Source organism: Ictalurus punctatus, chromosome 11 (genome assembly GCF_001660625.3).
Source record: "Ictalurus punctatus breed USDA103 chromosome 11, Coco_2.0, whole genome shotgun sequence".
Taxonomy (NCBI): domain Eukaryota; kingdom Metazoa; phylum Chordata; class Actinopteri; order Siluriformes; family Ictaluridae; genus Ictalurus; species Ictalurus punctatus.
The window spans coordinates 17,550,169-17,570,001 of NC_030426.2; the positions used below are offsets into that span (position 1 = coordinate 17,550,169).

The 19,833-nt window shown below is 38.5% G+C and overlaps 2 protein-coding genes across 3 annotated transcripts in view; both read right to left on the bottom strand.

Annotated features, from left to right (window-relative positions):
- Positions 1-2,588, bottom strand: part of tbc1d23 (TBC1 domain family, member 23) — a 33,296-nt gene extending 30,708 nt beyond the window's left edge. For both annotated transcript variants that reach the window (XM_017479850.3, XM_017479849.3), the window contains exon 1: positions 2,451-2,588. In XM_017479850.3, the coding sequence (XP_017335339.1) occupies positions 2,451-2,488 (38 nt within the window). In that variant the 5' untranslated portion in view covers positions 2,489-2,588. The remainder of the gene's footprint in view (positions 1-2,450) is intronic.
- A 2,165-nt stretch (positions 2,589-4,753) lies between these two features.
- Positions 4,754-18,952, bottom strand: tomm70a (translocase of outer mitochondrial membrane 70 homolog A (S. cerevisiae)). Its single transcript, XM_017480249.3, has 12 exons — positions 18,634-18,952; positions 11,575-11,748; positions 11,351-11,477; positions 11,071-11,180; positions 10,646-10,794; positions 8,696-8,903; positions 8,468-8,602; positions 8,008-8,115; positions 7,376-7,492; positions 7,180-7,277; positions 6,292-6,414; positions 4,754-6,073 (listed from the first exon to the last, which is right to left on the bottom strand). The coding sequence occupies exons 1-12, from the start codon at positions 18,850-18,852 to the stop codon at positions 5,920-5,922; spliced, it is 1,722 nt and encodes a 573-aa protein (XP_017335738.1). The 5' UTR covers positions 18,853-18,952; the 3' UTR covers positions 4,754-5,919.
- Positions 18,953-19,833: the final 881 nt, after the last annotated feature.

A 19,833-nucleotide genomic window follows, 5' to 3' on the forward strand; every position in this document is an offset into this window, starting at 1 on the left:
TGCAGCCACGCCGACTCTCTGCAGGAAATTAGACAAGGTTAATGATCATAAACTTGTTAATGATAGCGTAGCACGGTGGGGGGGTTTGTCGTTTGTGCCCACAACAAAATGTCAGCAACCGTTTGGGGTAACGTTTTAGCTATGAGCTGTGGTGCTCACGTCATCAATTCAGTTGTGTGTATAGCACTTTTAACATTGGACACTGTCACAAAGCAGCTTTAACATTTCTTCAGACCAAAGACTGATGTGTTTTGGTACTCGACTACACTGATACCAAAATGAGTAACCTACTCAGTATTAAGCCATTATAAGCATCATGAAACACAATGCTTATTTAGCTCCTTTTATGTTAGTTGCTATGAGCAGCTAGCGATGAACTCCTTGTCCTAAGTTTTATGTTTACGATGATAAGGTGTTTAAACAGTAGCAGTTTAATCGAGAGCATAACTGGGGAGACTACCCAGAGTGCACGGAACAGTGTGGTCATTAAACATGAGCGCAATGTTGACTCGTGAATCACTTACAGACTTGTAGAGAATAAGTCTCTTCTTGTGCATGCAGTTAATAGATCACAGTAGGGCTGCAACAACTAATCGATAAACTCGATAATAAAACAATAATTAAAATAATCGACGACAAATTTCATTGTGGATTAGTCGGGTCTGTGACATCACTGTGGATAACCCCAACACCCCCCCACCCCACCCCCCGGTCAGTGATGTCACTTCACAATGGTGAAAAACGCGTTTCTATTAATAAAACCCACCTGAGAAGCAGCGGAGGTCACAGAGTGAGCTGCTGAGGGAAAAGTGCACGATCCAGGTCGTCCAAAACATGACAATGTTTTATATTAAGCGCTTCAAACTAACTCGTAAGTGAATTAACGTGGCTCGTCGTGTCACGACACATGCGTGTGCTGTTTAATGTGTTCAAGACATGTTTTCTTCAGCACAGAAATGACACTTTTACCTTAATATCCTTATCTGTACATGTTAGAAATTCAAGGCAGTATTTCCATTTTACATAAAGCCTCGTCCTGACAGTCGAGCGAGTCTCCGTTAAACTCCACTGAATGAGCGCGAGTGCACACGAGTGTCCAACAGCGTGCAATAGAAAGGAAGCGCAATAACCGACTAAAATATTCATTTTGATCAAACATGCTGTTTGATGCTATATTTAGCTTTATTTATAAACAAAAGTAAGTGTTTTTTTATGAGAGCGGTAACTGTAATAGGGTTAGAACATGTAATTGTATATCAATATAATAAGTGTCATACATTTACAGAATAAAGTAACATGTTACTGTGTTCAGATGAGTGAATGTGTGTGTTCCTGCAGAACCTTCAACCTCTTACCACTTAGTCTGTGCTTTTGTTTTTCTTTTTTAGCATTTTTAATATAGTGATTTAACTTCTGCGTTAATGCTTGTGGACAATCAGGTGTTTTGTTTTCAAAATATAATATATATTTTTTTAATTCCTGTGCACAGTGTATAGCAAATCCCACATAGATACCTTTTTCATAGCCTTCAATGTGCACAATGTTTGAAGGACAGCATCGGCCAGAATATGAAATAACATGCTGAGGTTTTTTTCCCCCCCCGAAATACAGAAAATAAAAACTGCCCTTTTAACCCAACTAATCGATTATCAAAATAATCGTTTGTTGCAGCCCTAGACCACAGGTTTCCAAAAAACAAAAAAGCAACAAACACAGAACAGTAATCAGGAGAGACCTTTGACTGGTTGTATTTCTTATTGTCCAAACACATCTTGCCTCGATGACACAACGAGCATAAAACACATATCAGAGGCGGAACCCGGACATATTTAGCATCTATTTAAAAAAAAAAAAAATAGCACGCCTCTGATTATTAAAGCAAATCCCACATAATTACAACCACTAACTCCACACACACACACACACACACACACACACACCTAAGCATAATAACAACAATAAAACAACATTTCGACTTTAAATAGTACCAGACAGTACATTAGCTTTACAGCTATATAAATTCGACAATAAATGTATTTAATTTTAGTTGACCTGTGATGTCTAGCAGTAAGCGTGACTACTGTTAAAGACCGACGCGTCAAAATAATGCTATTAAATGTAAAATGTGTCAGTGAAGCCTCGTAACAATACAATGGCTCTTTCCCAAATGACTCAATACTCCCTACATAAGTGCACTACTCAAAGAATAACATAGGGTGTAGATTGTACACTTTATAGTGCACTACATGGTCAGCAAGAAGCCGTTTGGGCTTCGAGCGCCAGCTCCTCGAAAAAGCCAGGCTAGCGGGTTAAGACAATACCGCCGCTTATTTTTCACACATTCTTTTAAGACAGATAAATAAATCCACATATATATGTATTCTAGCCGGTATAATTTTGCTTTGACCTTTCTTTCTTTTATTAAAACTGATAGACCATCGCTCTCTTACCAGCTGCTTTGAAGCACTTCCTCTACAGCGTCCGCCATTGCTGTGGTGACGTCCACGTCACACCGAGCCGTAAAGCAGCACAGCGGTGTCGTAACGACCACAGCCGTAGACTAGAGTGATTTCATGCTTGTGGCTTGTTCTATGTAAGCAGCAATAAAATTCAAATAAGTTACAGAAATGACGCGATAAAAAATAATAATAATAATGGCACTTTTCCCACATAAATTATACATATATGTTTATATAAATTAATCTGGAGGAATTTATATTTAACCTTAAACTCGGACCTGTTATCTGGACTGTCATCTTAATTATGAATGAATGGGTACTAATGAGTAACTGCAGTGTACTATGTAATTAATTTAGACGTGGTAAAGGTTAAGCAACGTACAACACTGTTTTTAGAGAAACAGGATGTTTTGGTAGTCCTTCATCAGCTGTGCAAGCAAAGCAAAGTTGTAGGATGTGAAACCAGATCATATGCTTCACTTTGCTTGTAAAACTGACGAAGGACATTTGTTCAAAATGTCCTGTTTCATTGTAAACTTTATGTACTATGCTTAATCCAGAGCCTATCTCTGCGCATACATGCTAGATGAGAGTTAGTCAATGTGCGCGCGCACACACACACCCCAATCACCGAGACATAAACTCCACAAGACCTCTGAAAATGTGCTGTGGTATCTGGCACCAAGACGTTAGCAGCAGATCCTTTGAGTCCTGTAAGTTGCGACGGATTGGACCGGTGTGTCCAGCACATCCCTCAGATTCTCAATCAGATACAGATCTGGGGAATTTGAAAGCAAAGTCAAAACCTTGAACTCTTCGTCATGTTTCTCAAAACATTCCTGAAGTTTTTGCAGTGTGGCATGGTGCATTATCCCGCTGAAAGAGGCCACTGCCATTAGGGAATACTGTTACCATGAAAGGGTGTACTTGGTTTGCAACAATGTTTATGTAGGTGGTACGTGTCAGAACATTGCCCAGAGCGTCACACTGCCTCCGCCGGCTCGCCTTCTTCCCATAGTGCATCCTGGTGCCATCACCAGTCAGTGGTTCTAATGTTATGGCTGATCGATGTACATTGACACTAATTCACTCCTAGAGGTGATTCAGCACAAACAATACTCCTACTGGCATGTTTCTGGGAGATGGGAAGAAACTGGAAAACCCTGAGGAAACCCAAATGGACACTCATGTAAAAAAAAAAAATACTAATCAGATAACAGCAAAGTTTAATGTTAAAACAACAAATAATGATGCTTCCATCTAAATGATGCCAACATCTTGCCTTAGAAACAATCCACAATTTCAATATTTCTTTATTGTTTCTCTTACATTAGGATCACACACATCCCCAACATTATCACTTCTTTTAATAGCCATTTGAAACTGATAAAATTCACCTTGAGGAACACAGCCTGTGTACAGCAGTGCATTTTTTTCATTCAGGGCTTCATGTGTTGGAGGCAGCACCTTCATGCAGTGTGTTCATTTAAAGCAAGTACAGTTAAAACCGGAGTCACTACAATTATTTGCAAACATGCAGCAGTCTGGAATGATTTTTTTCTTCTTCTTGAACTATTGGCTTGTGTGGCAGTTTAATGCCACTATTCGGTTAGGCTTATCACAGAGCAAGCAAACACCACAACACAGGCAAAGCACCAAAAACCTGCATGCAGCAGTACCTTTCATGTTCCCTCATTTGAATGAAAATATGTACTTACAAACCAGTTAGACATTATGTATTCCGCAGACCCCCAAAATATTATTCAAAGTACAGACCACCATACAGCATTCTGACTCCCCCACCCGCTAGAACTTCAGCAATATTTTGTTATGCACAGCAGGGAGATGATGATTATCATGTTTTTCTTTGGCCAAACGTGGAATATCAGGCCCCTGATATTGAACAACCTAATCACAGTCACATAAATATATTAACAGCAATGACTCCATACCAACTGAATTGCTTTAAAGGTAAACAATTTTAGAAACGAAAACTTGTAGCATAGTTGCTTGTATCTCTGTTACTCCTTAACACTAACACATCACAACTGTAAAATACCACCAAAATAAGATGGTAATCAAATTTTATAGGTCTAGGTATAGGTCTAAGGAAATCTGTGAAAGCCCTTCAGATGATGCTACATGTAATTTGAGGACATCATTTCTCGTCCAGTTTGACAAAGGTTTTAGAGTTCAGGAATTTGCACACCAGAGAGGATTTTTCACAAAGAAATAAACACACAGAAGCCACCACACACTGATTATTTGCTGTGAACAATGAATAAATATTCCAGTTGACCAGAGGGCAGGAATTTATTTTGCAATAAAAAATAAACTGGATGCAATAAGCAGCAAAGTGGGGAATGTACATCATTTTCTTGGACACTGTTGCATCTCAATAAACTGACAAATTTCTGAATTCAATATTTTAGTGCACAGTTTAGGTTAATGACTCTTCAATTGGTTGTACTGGTTTAGTGTAAATATAGCAGTGTGGTTGGGGGTTTTTCCCCTTTTTCGTACATGAAACAACGTATATGTCACATCTACTGAAACAAGATGAGCTTTTCTGACATTAATTTCAATAAACCAACTAACTGGACGGCATTATTACTGCAAGAAAGCCTTCTTAATATTTACTTATAGAGGAATTACACTCATGCTGTACATAATATGAAAAGGCAAAAGGCAATCCCCTACTTTTAAAAAAGAAATCAGGATGTATATGAAGGGAGAAAAAATTAAATTGCTGTATGGCTGAAATTCTTCGCCGTGACATATAAACACAATGTTTCAATAACAGTGGTGACACACATGGCTTAGACAAATTAACTGAAACAATGCATCCAGCACTTCCCATAAAACAATGATGTATATTGAGTTCTACAATGTGACAATGGCCAAACTGTCAAGCACACTGGAACAGTTCATCATCCCAACAAGCAAAAATATCAGAAAACGAATCACTTCTCCAACAGTAGGCACGCAGATATCTATGGAAAATATGTTAGTGACTCAATAAAAAATAAAAAAAAAAACCCAAAGCATTAAACTTTTTAGGGGAATTTGTTTGAAATTACTAACACTAGTTTTAACATAGGTTGATATTACAAGACTTCAAATTATTTAGGGATTTCAAAAGGGCGCATAATACGTGACACTAAGTGCAGTGTGTGCATGCTTTATGAAGGGTGGTATTAGTTTTCACCACAAGTGCCAGGCCGCTGAGAACCGATTTCTCTTTCTCCCCGTCTTTTTTCTGCCTCGGCTCAGATTCCCTCACCTTTCTATCATGCTGATCACAATGGGGTAAACATGATCGCATGACTCCAGAGCAGACTCTGCCCTCCTCTCTTGTGATGATGGATTAACACCTTACACAAAAATGAAATAACTCAAATGTTCATGGATATGAGATGTGTATTCAGGCTCAGCAATTGTGGGATTTGGTGGTGGGGGGTTACAATGTTGGGGGCTTGAGCCCGTACTTCCTGGCCACCTCGGTCTGTGCATAGGCAGCATCACAGAGTGAGTACAGATGGGCCATCTCCATCTCAGACTTGGCAAGGTTAATGGCCTTGTTGAACATATCTATGGCCTTGTCCAGGTTGCCTCTGTGAAAAGAAAAAAAAAAAAAAAATATGCCAGTTTTAGTCTATTCCACAGCTCATGTCTAAATATGTTTGGGGTTTTTTTATTAACAAGGTAAGATATTACAGTCTCTTGGTTACAAGATGAAACAAGATAAATATGTAAATGTGAGATTTACTCTCAGGCAGAACGTAGCTAAATAAATAAAGTGCTGTAATACTTAAAATCTTAAAGGACAGACCTCTGGACTTCAATGGTTCCCATTGTTTCATAGGCAAAGTCACATTTGTTGTCAATCTCAATGGCTTTGCTAATCAGATCCAAGCCCATGTCCAGATCCTGCTTCCACTGGAGCTGCAGCAGCCTGATCACACAAACACATAAATATATACACACACACACACACTCACACACATACATACATATATAGTGTACATGCGTACACAGACATGCGTATAGAGAGCGAGAGAGCCACACAGAGAGAGAGACACCTTTCAATGCTGTTGAAAACAACTTCCCCATTTTTTCAACCCACCATACCTGTGTCACATCCATGTTTACCACAGATAATAGGCATGTTTCCTTTTACTTAGAAAAGAACAGAAAACCTGCTCACTCAAAACTCACTCCTAATGTCAATTATTCAAAATCAAAAATATTTGTATATGAAACATTTAAATCTGTATAAGTCAATCTTTCAAGAATGGAGCTACTTTTTCATTTATAGAAACACAGACACGTAGACATAAACGTGCCATGGAATAAAGGCGCGAATTCAACAACTTTATGCAAATGAGGAGTAAATATTGACAGTTTGTGGCAGATTGAAACAGACCTCGTCCACTTCACTCTGGAGAGCTACTTGACTGTCTCTTCACGACACGCCCCAAAGAGTCCAACTTTTGCCATTTCCCCTCACTGCATGGTGATTATACTGTTAGGCTTCTGCTACAAATTGGTCTACTATGGCTGAAAAATTCATGTCCATGGTAATCACACATGTTGTTCAAATGTGGTGGAGAAGGCTTAGGTTGAAAAACACTGGGGTATTCCTTTAAGAATTAAATGAATTAAACGCTCCTGCTTGAACCAGGCAAGGGGTAATTAATTCACATGGCTGAATACTAACCCTTTATGGACATAGGTTGTGGCATTATCAGGCTCCAGTTCAATACATTTGTCATACATCTCATCTGCCTTCCCAAACAGCTGCTGGTCAGTCAGTGCCTACCCAGACAGAGAAAAGGAAAAATAATTTTAAAAATTTTAAAAATGTGTGATTTGTCAGTGCAGCACTATGCTGTATAGAACAGTAAAATCCATACCTGTGCATAAAGGGCATAGCCTTCTGCACATTTTGGAAACCTTCTGATGACGTCCTCGAAGCCATCCATGGCTGTCTGCACTTGAGATGGGCTGTTTCCGGTGTACGCCTGTCTATACTAAAACACAGAGATAGAAGACATTGTTTTAAACTAAGAAAAAACATACAAAAAGGCTAATAACTGAGCTAATACAACAACACTGCACAATTTCTATATCTGTCTATCTGTATATCCATCTTCCTCACTGCATTTCAAGTACGGTTGTATTTTGAAATGCTCACTTTATACCGTGAAACCCTGATCAAATTAACCACATTATCATACTGTGAAAATTTGAAACACTTGTGATTCAGTGATGTTTTGATCCTGAGGTATAAAGATTTGTCCTTCAAATCAGATACAATATTTTATACATTTTCATACTTTTAGGCAAGATTTATTTTAACGTAAACATCCGACATATATTAGGTGACATAAATAACCTTTGTAACACAAACTCATCTTTGAACAAATTAGTCCGACAGCACCTTATAATTCAGACTGCTTTTGAGCACATGCTCTCGGAGGGGACAGTGTTATCAGTCGCCGGTCGAAGATTTGAATGCTCATGAGTGCCCCCTGCTGCTACTCACCAGAGCAAAGCACTTCTGTGCCTGTGCCAGGGCAGAGTCAGGCCTGAGCAGGATACACTCGTCAAAATCTGTCACTGCCTCCTCGACCTGGTCCAGCAGGATCTTCAGCTGAGAGATGACAGGTGAGTTAGAAGTCATTCCATTCAAACTGGTAGCATTGCTAACTAAGTCACAGTACAAACTAGAGTCAGGGAAAGCAAATTTCTATTTTTATTCTGAAATATACAGTAACTGGCCTCATTTAATAAGCTTTGTTCAGAATGAAAGCATGCAAGTCGGACTCCTGCCAACTCCCGTCCTCGAAATAACTAACAATTAAAAATTACGGGACCGAGGAAGCCAATGTTACAGTCCAAGAAAGCACTGATACAGCACAATAATGCAAAAGAATGTTCTCAAAAAATCCACAGCCAGGTAAGAAAGGGAAAAGATGTCAGAATAAGATGTATAAGAAGTATACCTGTCCTCTATGGTGATAGACGTCCGCGTTCCGATGATCTATTTCGGCTGCCATGTTGAAGTCTTGGGTGGAGAGCTGTGGCTGCTGCTGCTGCATGTACATGCTGCCACGTTTTATCAGAGCATTTGCTCGCAACTGCAAAAAGGTCACAGATCACCATCTTTAGAAAACAGTCTAAACACTGCATAGTACACATGTGAATACAAAAGCAGCACATGCTCGCAGTACCTTGACATTGGCGTCCTGCATGTTGATGACTCGGTCCAGGTCGGGCTGAGCAGCTGTGGCATTGCCGATGAGCAGGTAGAAAGTGGCTCTTAGCAGCAGAGCTTCGGCAGTGTGTCTGCCCTTAGATTCGATTTCCTTAGTGCACTCACTGATGATCTTATCATAGTTCTCCTCTTCCATGTACTGCTTGGCCTTCAGATAGCCCGAGCTGCATGAACAGATATATTCAATACTGTTCTTAGTACCAACTGCAAAATCCCTTGCAAAAACATTGCATTATTATGGGTGCTTTTATCTAATACTGATATTGATCTGAAACGTTAGATTGGATTTTCCCCATTTTCAGCCACTTAGCTAGAAGAAGAAGCCTTTATTTGTCACGTATTAGAGATTGGCCGATTGATCGGTTTTACAGATTAATCAGCTGATAACTGATTGCTGGAACTATAGGTTATCGCAAAAACCCACACTGACAGTCTTTTCCCTGTTGCGTCCATTGCGAGAGCGTCTGAGAAGGGTCCTTTGTCATTATACAGTTCAAGAGCGGCCTCTAGAGGCTAAATAAAAACTATCGCTGACAAATTTAGTTGTTATTTGAAGTGTTTTTTGATTCAATTTAGACATCTCTATTTTTATTTGGAGTGCTACTTTTTGGTTCCGTTTGGATGTATATTGTTTGCTTTACTTTAATATTTAATAATAGTTAATGTATATTAATATTCATTTCATTTTTAAAAAGTACAGTACATTTTCATGGTACAGTTTTGCAACAAAGTTCAGCAATATTTAACTTTTTTTATATTTTTCATTCAGGATCAATTTTAAAAACTATCGGTTGATTAACCAGTTATCTGCAGATACTGCCCAACTTAGTTATCGGTATCTGTAAAGTCCACTATCAGTCGACCTCTATGACATGTAGATTACAGCACAACGAAATTCTTTTTTGCATATCCCAACTTGTTAGGAAGCTGGGGTCAGAGCACAGGTTCAGCTATGATACAGCACCCTGGAGCAGAGAGGGTTAAAGGCAACGGTGGCAGCTTGGCAGTGCTGGGGTTTGAACCTCACAACCTTCTGATCAGTAACCCAGAGCCATAACCGTTGCGGCACCGATGCCCTCTGAAGGTGTGTGGTGTTGATTAACGTGACACAGATCATGCTTGCACAGGAACATAGAACATAACTTAATCCTAAATCCCAGTCCCATCACACCTGTGAAATTTCAGGTAATTTGGCAACAGATCTCACAAAGTCATCTTGGCTACTGTGAGGATGCAAGTATGGGACCAGTATTAGGTCTTGGCCAAGAATCAGGCATTGTACTCAAAATGGGATTGCTGCCTCTCCAATTATTACCATAACAGTAAGGCCTTTGGAAAGGTTTCCAATTAATTAGGGATTCACAGCTCTGATAACGAGTATCAGTAAGAGGGGACATACTAACCTGAAATGCTGGAGCAGCACCAGGTTAGATTTGCTGTTCTAACCATCTGATCCAATCACGCATTTTATATTGTGAAGGCTTCTGACTGATTCAACACACAAACAACTGTTTCGCATAAATTGGCAAGAAGATAAAACAGTGGATGCAGTAGCGGCTCAGTGCTGAAGCCCTTTCTCATTGTAATTGTATATGTGACCATAAAAGCTATTTTCTTCTACAGTAAACCTTCATTTTAAATATTGCAAAGAGTTGACTCAGTTACTGAGAAGATGTCAGGATTGGATCACTATAAGCTATCAACCCATACTCAGAGCTCTGATATAAGTATTGTAACCGGGAAAAGTGAGATTGGTGCATCCCAAAATTAATCATGTATACTGAATATAAAATCATGTTCAGAAAATGATAGAAAACTTCCAAATCAAACGGGTAAAAAAAAAATTTTTTAAATACAAAACTCTACCAGTTTGACCAACACTACTCTATTGTACATGAACTCTGACCTCTCTGTGACCTCAGCAGCCTCGCCCTCCTTATCCTTGTCCTCGTCTTTCTTCTCCCCCTTCTGAAGGGGTTGCGATATGATGTCATCGGTGAAGGAGCTGAAGTAGGACTTGATAAACTGTGGCGATGGCATTAGAGGCTCCCGGTTCTGGATATAAAGATTCAATTAAAGAGTATATACAGAACAGACCACACATAACCTCAATTATCAGTAGGGGTTGATGAAACAAGCTCCGGAGGTGCGGACACTGCTAGCGAAAAATCCCAGAAGGCCAGGCAAATTTAATTCGCATTTGCTGCTTTAACTGAAATCGTGTAGTTTTCAGGTGTCTCCTTATGTCTACTTGTTATGCTACAGCTAAACTACGGATACTGTCCCCTCCGCAAACTCAAAGCTGCTTAACACTCTCGTGCATCTTCTCACCTTGTATTTATCCTTGGCTTTCTCTTTTCCCAGCTGTTTCAGCACTTTGTCTGCCAGTAGCATGCTTTGCTGGTTCTGGAAGGCCTCGAGTATACATACAGCTGTCACATCTGGAAGAACACAGTGGCAGATCTTAAAGTTTACAGCTGCCTGAAATGTGTCCTTGCTTTACGTACTGCGCTCTATGGCAATCACATTAGATTCAACACTGTCACACGTTACTATTCGTTTTACTTTTCCTCAAAGGGGAAAACCTATTGGCAAAAATATTAACTCCTACCTTCCAGACACTCCTTTTTGTTGTCTAGTCTTTCGAGGGCTCTGGCACGCCTAAAGAGAGCTTTGACGTAGCGCGGGTTCATCTCGACAGCCTGAGAACAGTCCTCCACCACTTCGGTCCATTTCGCCTGCAAGCACACACATTTAATCAGTGCTGCAAAATACTTAGAAGCCATTTTATCTTGCAACAGCTGTAATGGACAAGCTTGGGCGTCTGAACCAAACCTGCTGCTCGTATGCTGCAGCTCTGTTCTGGTAGAACGTGGACAGGTCACTCTTCTGTTCTTTGGGGCACATGCTGATGGCCTCAGTGTAGCACTGGATGGCCTGCTCGTACTTGCCAGCCTTGAAATACTTGTTACCCCTGTTCTTAGCAGCCTGTGCCTTATCTAGAGGACTCTAGAGAGGGAGGACAAAAACATGCATTCCATGTTTAATAATATCTCTTAGTTTGTATAAAAAGGGCAAACATTTATAGTGTATTTGAAATCTTTATATTTACACCATAAACTATTTCGAGTCCTTAATATCACTGTTATTATCTCTATATTATTTCAGTTGGAATAATCTTAACCTGATTTAATATTATACTGAGCTGATAAACGTGGGTCAGTCCATCTCAAGTGGTCCAATATTTGTAAAGCTGGTTGCCTGACCATTTTTAATGATGCTTATATTACATCTGTTCATTTCTCAAAATGCATGAATAAAGTAAGCCTTTCCCCAGATTTCTACTAGCCCTGAAATCTCAAACTCAACTTTTTTTTTTTTTTTTTTTTTTTTTTAAACAGCAGAATGCTAATATAGAGAACCTATTTCTGTGAAAATTGCAGGTTCGTATCTGGTCCCCCACCAGAAATATCCAACCCAAAATTGAGAGGAATTTAAAAATAATTGAACTCACAAAACCATAAATAAATGAATAAACAAATAAATAAAAAGAAGTCTCGGACCTGAAAAGTTATGCATGCACACAGACTCGAACCCTTCCAATTATAAACGGACCCTAAATGTGGAACTGTGAGCAATCTTGAGCATTACATTAGGACTTAAGGTCCAAGTAACACAAATGTGTGAAATGTTTAAACATGTACCTTGTAATGTGCTCTACAGTTTTTGCACCAAGGAGCTAGGACTATCCTGAGCCAAGATCTTGAGGTTTCCTTAAAAAGCCGTATAACCAAAATTTGTTGTGTGCCATGACACAAAGATGGATATCATAGTTAAACCAAGTGAATTGTATTTATTTATTTATTTATTTATTTATTTATAAACATGCTGGTTTTGCAAAGCTAATACAAAGAGGTAATAACAACTGCAGGTCAATTTTCATTTAGAAAAATTATAAATGGTCAAGCAACCTGTATTGGACCATTTGAGATGGAAGGACTCGCAAGCAAACATCCCACATACCTTTACATTTATAACCCGATTTACTAAATGAAAGATTAGTAGAGAACAACATTAGTCTTATCCCAGACAACGACACATCGTGTCATTTGCATCAAATTTGCATTTAAGAGCAAGCGTCATTGTTAAGATCATGTGTTCTTAACAGAGGGCTACACAATCACTCATTTATGTGATCTCAATTTCTGGCTTCCTCAATGAATGAAACGTCTTCAACTGTGATATCCGTGAGTTCAGCGACAGTTAGTTAGCGGATTAACCTTACACATCAGTGTTTATTATGTTTATGGTGATTTAACTGACAAGCTCCCCATGTATATGGTTTGGACGTGTGCAGTGGTGTAATTATTTAAGTATTCATTTGGTCAACTCCATTATGAACAAATGTTCATAAATTTGACTAAATAATTTTAATACTGAGTGATGGGATTGTGTGATTATTTTATTTTAGTCTGAACGTTCACATAAAAAAAAAAACTATGTTCAGACTTTTCTGTGCATTAGTAATGACAAAAATGTACAGATGTTCATCTTTACACAGACACTATTAAGGCAGCATTAAAAATACTGATTTTCTTTACTGGCATAAAACTAAAGTTTTTTGGTGCCAAATGCATACTTAAATTTGCACCTATAAACTGCTTCCATTTAAATCAACCAGAATAAATTTTGAGACAATATTAAGTCATCAGATAAACTGTGCCAAAGCAATTACCTTTTATTACATCAATGAACACTTTAGTTGCATTTGAGAGTAAGGGGAGTGGAGTTAAACCCACTAGGTCACCACTTAAGCTTTTTTCCCCTGGTAGCAGACACGCTGTCTCAGTAAAATCCCATTTAGACTAAGCTCTTAGCTAATACCAGAGACTACTGAATCACCGTGGAGCTAAAACGCTCTGTGTGAACCTTAGATAGCATTACAACATTAAGTTAAGCAAAACAACAATATGCAATGGCATCACAACAAAACACGTCCAACCACAGATTCATTCTAATCAACCTCTACTGCTCTTGTATTGAGAGGCTCAAAAAACAGCAATTAGCTGAATCTGCTGTGGTAGATTAGCATGGGAACCAAATAATATATGACAGGACAGCCATCCACAAGCAGCGCTAAAAAACACCATGCCTAAACAGCAGTAATACATCGCTACTAATACAAGCTACTTCAGTGGTGTGACTGGTGACGGACAGGAAAGCTTTCACAGGCTTTACCAAAGATCATGACAGCCCACTTAACACTGAAAAGCGTGGCCAAATCAGCAGCCCGAAAACAGATTTCATGTCCAGGTTATTGGTTTTTAATTAATAGTTGCCCAGCAGACAAACAGATCAAGAAAAAGAAAAGAAACAATTCTTATTGACATTAGTAAAAACACAAATGCATTAATCTGCCAAGTAGTCTATACTTAAACGCAATACGTTTAGTTCTTTTCACTTGGAAATCACTTGTTTTTCCAGAGGATGGCCCCACATGGACAGCCTAAAGATACATGAAATTACTGGAGGATGGTACCACTTATAAATCATGAAGATGGCTTTGGATTGTAATTGATATGAACAGTTCTGCTACAGCGCCTTAGGACCAGAATGGCTGTGATAACTTTAGGACTGCAATTCCCACGATCAGTTTTGCACTCAAGTCTCCATCAGTGAATACTTGATAACTTCAACAAAACAGAATTCATGTTAAAACTATAATGAATCTCCTAGTTACATAACTGCATTACTTGACCATGTTGTACACAGTTATACAGTCCCTCCAGGATTCTGTGATCAAGCAAACTCCGCAATACTCAATACTAGGCAAATCTGTGCAATTTTTCAAAATTACAGCAGATTTTCAACAGATTTGGGCCAAGACGTGTCATGCGAGGTCATCACAATGCACATTTAGCCAAAGCCTTCTTCGATTCACGTGCGTCGAACATGAGTGCAGCTAAAAGGTCTCATTTACAAACAAACATCACTGAGAAAGAGTGTGCAATTGTAATTTCACCAATTCAAGCAGTTTTCAGCTTTAAAAAAAAAAAAAAAAAAAAAGCACAAAAAAACCCGCAAAAAACGAGCAGGTGCATCGCAAATCAAGCACTTTAGCTGCAACAATACAAAAAAAAAAAAACTCCGCAAAATCCTGTACGTCTGATTATAGAAGGGAATTATTTCGAGCACTATTCACTGTCAGCCAGAAGAGGACAGGTTCCCTTTTGAACCCGGTTCCTCTCAAGGTTTCTTCCTCATGCCGTCTCAGGGAGTTTGTCCTTGCCACCATCACCATTGGCTTGCTCAATAGGGATAAATTAACAAATTGAACATTTATATCCTGAATGTATATATTTCTGTGAAGCTGCTTTGTGACAATGTCAGTTGTTAAAAGCGCTATACAAATAAAACTGAATTTCATTGTATTTGGATTTTCTGTGAGACATAAACCAGGACTACACAGAACTATCAACTCCAACTGAGACATCACACTTTGAGATCACAAAGTACAGACTATGTTCCTAGTGAGCTCTCGATTGTAGTATCTACTAACTTCTTTTAAAATGCTTTGGAAAAAAAACAAAAACAAACAAACAAACAAAAAACCATAAAGGAAACTAAACATGGAATGTACATTATGCAGAAGAGCTCACTACGTATTTACTTTATAATAGATGATTGATCAGAGACTGAAGTGTTACTAACCCTTGGACCACTGAGTAACTTGAGATTAAAGATTTACCTGTAGAGTACTAGAGAAACACCTGTGCTGGAGCATGTTCTCTTTGCTTAATGTTAGTTCACTTGCACTACAACCTACAAATGTTGCTTGGAGCGTTTCTGCATCACCTCTGTCTGCGGAACTTTACAGTATGTAATACAGCTGCCATGTCACCACTTATTTCTAGCATGGTTACATTTGTCTTGTTAAACAGACAGAGGCATATCCTATGCAAATGTAAACCTTGTCATGGTACAAGTACACAGTGTCATTTACGTGAAAGCCCACTGGTCCTTGTTTTGACATAATTGTTCAAATGTGGAACTTGTACTGCCTTTATCAGCGCTATCACAATATCCATAACAATAGTGAAATGATTAGACGAGAGGAAACATACATTATTTCCGTTGCTAATGCTTGCTAGCTTTGTTTCAAAAACAGCTGATTGGCTGTTAATAGATGTGCCAAATCGCTCACATTGTAAAATGTAAAAATATTGAACAGATCTTTTTTAATTATTATTCATTGTTTTTTCCATTCATTTCATTGTTAAATAAATAATTTTAGATGTTAAATAAATGTATCATTAATTTCAGAATTTCACAGGTTTTTAGTAAACCTACTGGAAAATTACAGATGATTTTCCACGGATTTGGGCCAAGACAAGTCATGTGACGTCATCACAACATGCATTCAGCCAAAACCTTCTTCGATTCACATGCGTCAAACATGAGTACAGCTAAAAGGACTCATTTACCAACAAACATCAAGGAGAAAAACAGTGTAAAAAATTTCATTTTTTGATTACTGGTCTTTTACTTAAAGACCAAACTAGGGCTGCAACATCTATTCGATAAACACGATTATAATCGATAATTAAAATAATCGACGACGAATTTCATTATGGATTAGTCGGGTCTATGACGTCACTGTGGATGACACCCCCCGTCAGTGATGTCACTTCACAAGGTGAAAAACGTGTTTCTATTAATAAAACCCATCTGAGAAACAGTGGAGGTCACAGAGTGAGCTGCTGCAGGAGAAGTGCATGATCCAGGTCGTCCAAAACATGGCAATGTTTTATATTAAGCGCTTCAAACTAACTCGTAAGTATATTAACGTGGCCTGTCGTGTCTGATGCTGCGGCAGATTCGTCTGCTGTTTACTGTGTTCAAGACATGGTTTCTTCAGCACAGAAATGACACTTTTACCTTAATATCCTTATCTGTACATGTTAGAAATTCACACCAGTATTTCCATTTTACATAAAGCCTCGTCCTGACAGCAAGCGAGTCTCCATTAACTTTCACTAAAAGAGCACGAGTCCACAACATTCAACCTCTTACTAGTTAACACTTAATTTGTGCTTTTGTTTTTCTTGTTTAGCATTTTTAATTTAGTGATTAAACTTCTGTTTTAAAGCTTGTGGACAATCAGTTATTTTCTTTTCAAAATATAATGTAAATATTTTTTTTAAATCATTTGCACAGTGTATAGCAAATCCCACATAGATACACTTAATATCTTTTTCATATCCTTCAGTTTGCACAATGTTTGAAGGACAACACTGGGCAGAATGCGAAATAATGTTTTGTTTGGGGTTTTTTTTTTAAATACAGAGAGGGAAAAATTGCCCTTTTAACCCAACTAATCAATTAATCGAAGAAATAATGGACAGATTAATCGATTATCAAAATAATCGTTAGTTGCAGCCCTAGACCACAGTGTATTGTTTGATCATCAACTTGTGCAGGCAGCGAGTCAACGTCACAATTTAATTTACTCAACGTCCAACATGCTCTACAATCGTCATTCACATTTGTATGGAATTCAGCAGTTTACAACTTGTCTCACCCACAGGTAACTCAGTGGTTAAGGCTCTGGGATACTGACCAGAAGGCCAGTAATAATCCTATACACATTAAATGAGAGAATAAAACGGGACCACAATTATAGGTTTTTCTAAACGCAAACTGATTACAGATTAAAACTAAAGTCGTGAGTGGAGAACTGAAGAAATGTTGGATCACATACATGCACCATAGGATTGGTCCGAGAAATCCTTCAGATTTCAGGTCATACCTATTTGGTGCAAATGTCATTGTCACAGTGTTGCTTGCACTCCCATGTCACATACATAATGAATGGTTGCTTGCCACTTGCTATCTTGCACGTGGAGAAATGTTTGTTTTTTGAGAAAGAAAGACGAGCTGCTCTTAAACTCTGGAGTATTTGGGATCATGATATCCAGCTCATTTAACTTTTATATATCGGATTCATTTTAAGTAATCACCCGATCCCAAAGTCTGCCTTTGGGATCTATAGTGCACGTCCCTGGATGCCAAAGTTATTAGGTAAATCCGTATGTAGTGCAGTGGTATGGAAAGGAGGTGTCTATTTGGGGTTTCAGTGAGGAAATGAAAGTAGGAGAAATACTCAGCTACAAAAACACCACACATCAGTACATAGCTGAAATATAAAATATGGCTCTCAGTGGAGGATTTATTAACGACTATTCTCTAGCACAGCCAAACTACCCTGTCCATCAATGCTTTTTAAACTATACAAGGAAACGTTTTCCAAAAACAACAACCCCCACCCTCATTCTCCAAAGCATAAACAGTGTCACTTTCACTTTTTTAGCTAGCTTGCTAACCTACTTCAAGTACATTTTGTAAGCTAGCGTCGGAGCTCACAACGTCTTTTTGTCATTAAAAAAGTGCGGAAATGATGTACTGAAGGACAGCTGCTGAAATATATAGCCATTACAAAACACAACCAAGACTAAAGAACACCAAAGTGAGCGAGTTTCGAATGAAATTAAACAGCGAGCCAGAGTAACAGCACGCCTGTAAGTGGATTAGCCTGTCAGCGTGCCTCAGGACGCAGCTCAAATCCCTTAACTGCTCCCTACGCACGTGCACTACGCTCATTACCAGACTACAGCTCCTACAGCCTAGGTAGGGCACTACATGAAAATAAGGACCCCGTTTGGGATGCGACCTATAACAGTTGGGTTAGCTATGAAACCAGAGTGGATTTGTCAGCTAAGACTATTAAAGAGAAAATAAACATGTTGTGTTACTGTGTACGCTACACGGCTAGCCAGAGCACTCAGACGGTTTATAACCGTACAAGTTTACATGTATTCTGCAGACAGTGGTTACCATGTTGTCCTGCTCGCTGCCTTCGGGAGTTTTCCTCTCCTCATTGCGCTCACTCGGCTGATCCTTGCCGCTGCTCCGGCTCCGGCCCCGGCTCCACAGGTACGCGGCTCCGACCCCCAGCACGATGGGAGTCCCGACCAGCAGCGCCAGCTGCCACCGGGGCAGTCCGGACCCGGCCACTGGTTCGATGGGCTTCGAAGCGGTCATCGGTCCCACCATGCAACACACACACACAGACTTTAGCAGGCAACGGAAATCGCCGAGAGGTCAGAGAAGGAGCGAAGGCATTGTGGGATACTGGAGGACTCTCAGCAAACAAGGAGAAACGCAACTTCCGGAAACAAAATAATCATTGTAATAATAATAATAATAATAATAATAATAATAATAATAATAATAATAATAATATAGAATGATAACAAAAAAATGTAGATATACCATTTTAGTTGCGCTAAAGAGTTCAAAATGGTACTGGCATAAAGTTCTTTTGACGTTGGACGTTCGATATTCGCAGATATGCGGAAATTAAGGGACCGTCTCTAAAGTTATATATGACATTGTTATACACGTTTTTAACTTATCATTTGAAGGAAATGACTTACAGTCATATAACCAACTGTACAGTGTTCATGTAGGTGTCAGTTATAATGCACACCTTTTAGATGTTTGATATTTAATAAAATAAACTATTAAATCTTATATAAAAATTGCCATGTATTTTATTACTGCATACTGCAGGTATGATGCACACCTTTTAGATTTTTGATATTTATTCAAATAAGCTATTAAATCATATGTAAATATTGCCATGTATTTCACTACAGTATGGGCCCATACACAAAATATACCATCATTATTGTATATATATATATATATATATATATATATATATATATATATATATATATATATATGTGTGTGTGTGTGTGTGTGTGTGTGTGTGTGTGTGTGTGTGTGTGTGTGTATATATATATTCATACATATTCTTATATATATATATATATATATATATATATATATATATATATATATATATATACACACATATATATATATAATTTTCATATGATTTAATAGCTTATTTTAATAAATATCAGAAACCTAGAAGGTGTTCCTTATAGCTGACACCTACATGAACACTTTACAGTTGGTGTTGTGACTGTAAGTCATTTCCTTCAAATGCTATTGAAGTTAGAAACG

Bases quoted from the DNA above. Each gene is read 5' to 3' on its own strand.
- tomm70a (XM_017480249.3), bottom strand. From the start codon at position 18,852: ATGGTGGGACCGATGACCGCTTCGAAGCCCATCGAACCAGTGGCCGGG. The intron at 7,493-8,007 runs GTGAGTAGCAGC...TCTGTGTTTTAG, and splicing joins CACAGAAGTGCTTTGCTCTG to TATAGACAGGCGTACACCGG. The intron at 6,074-6,291 runs GTCTGTCCTTTA...TTCTTTTCACAG, and splicing joins GGAACCATTGAAGTCCAGAG to AGGCAACCTGGACAAGGCCA.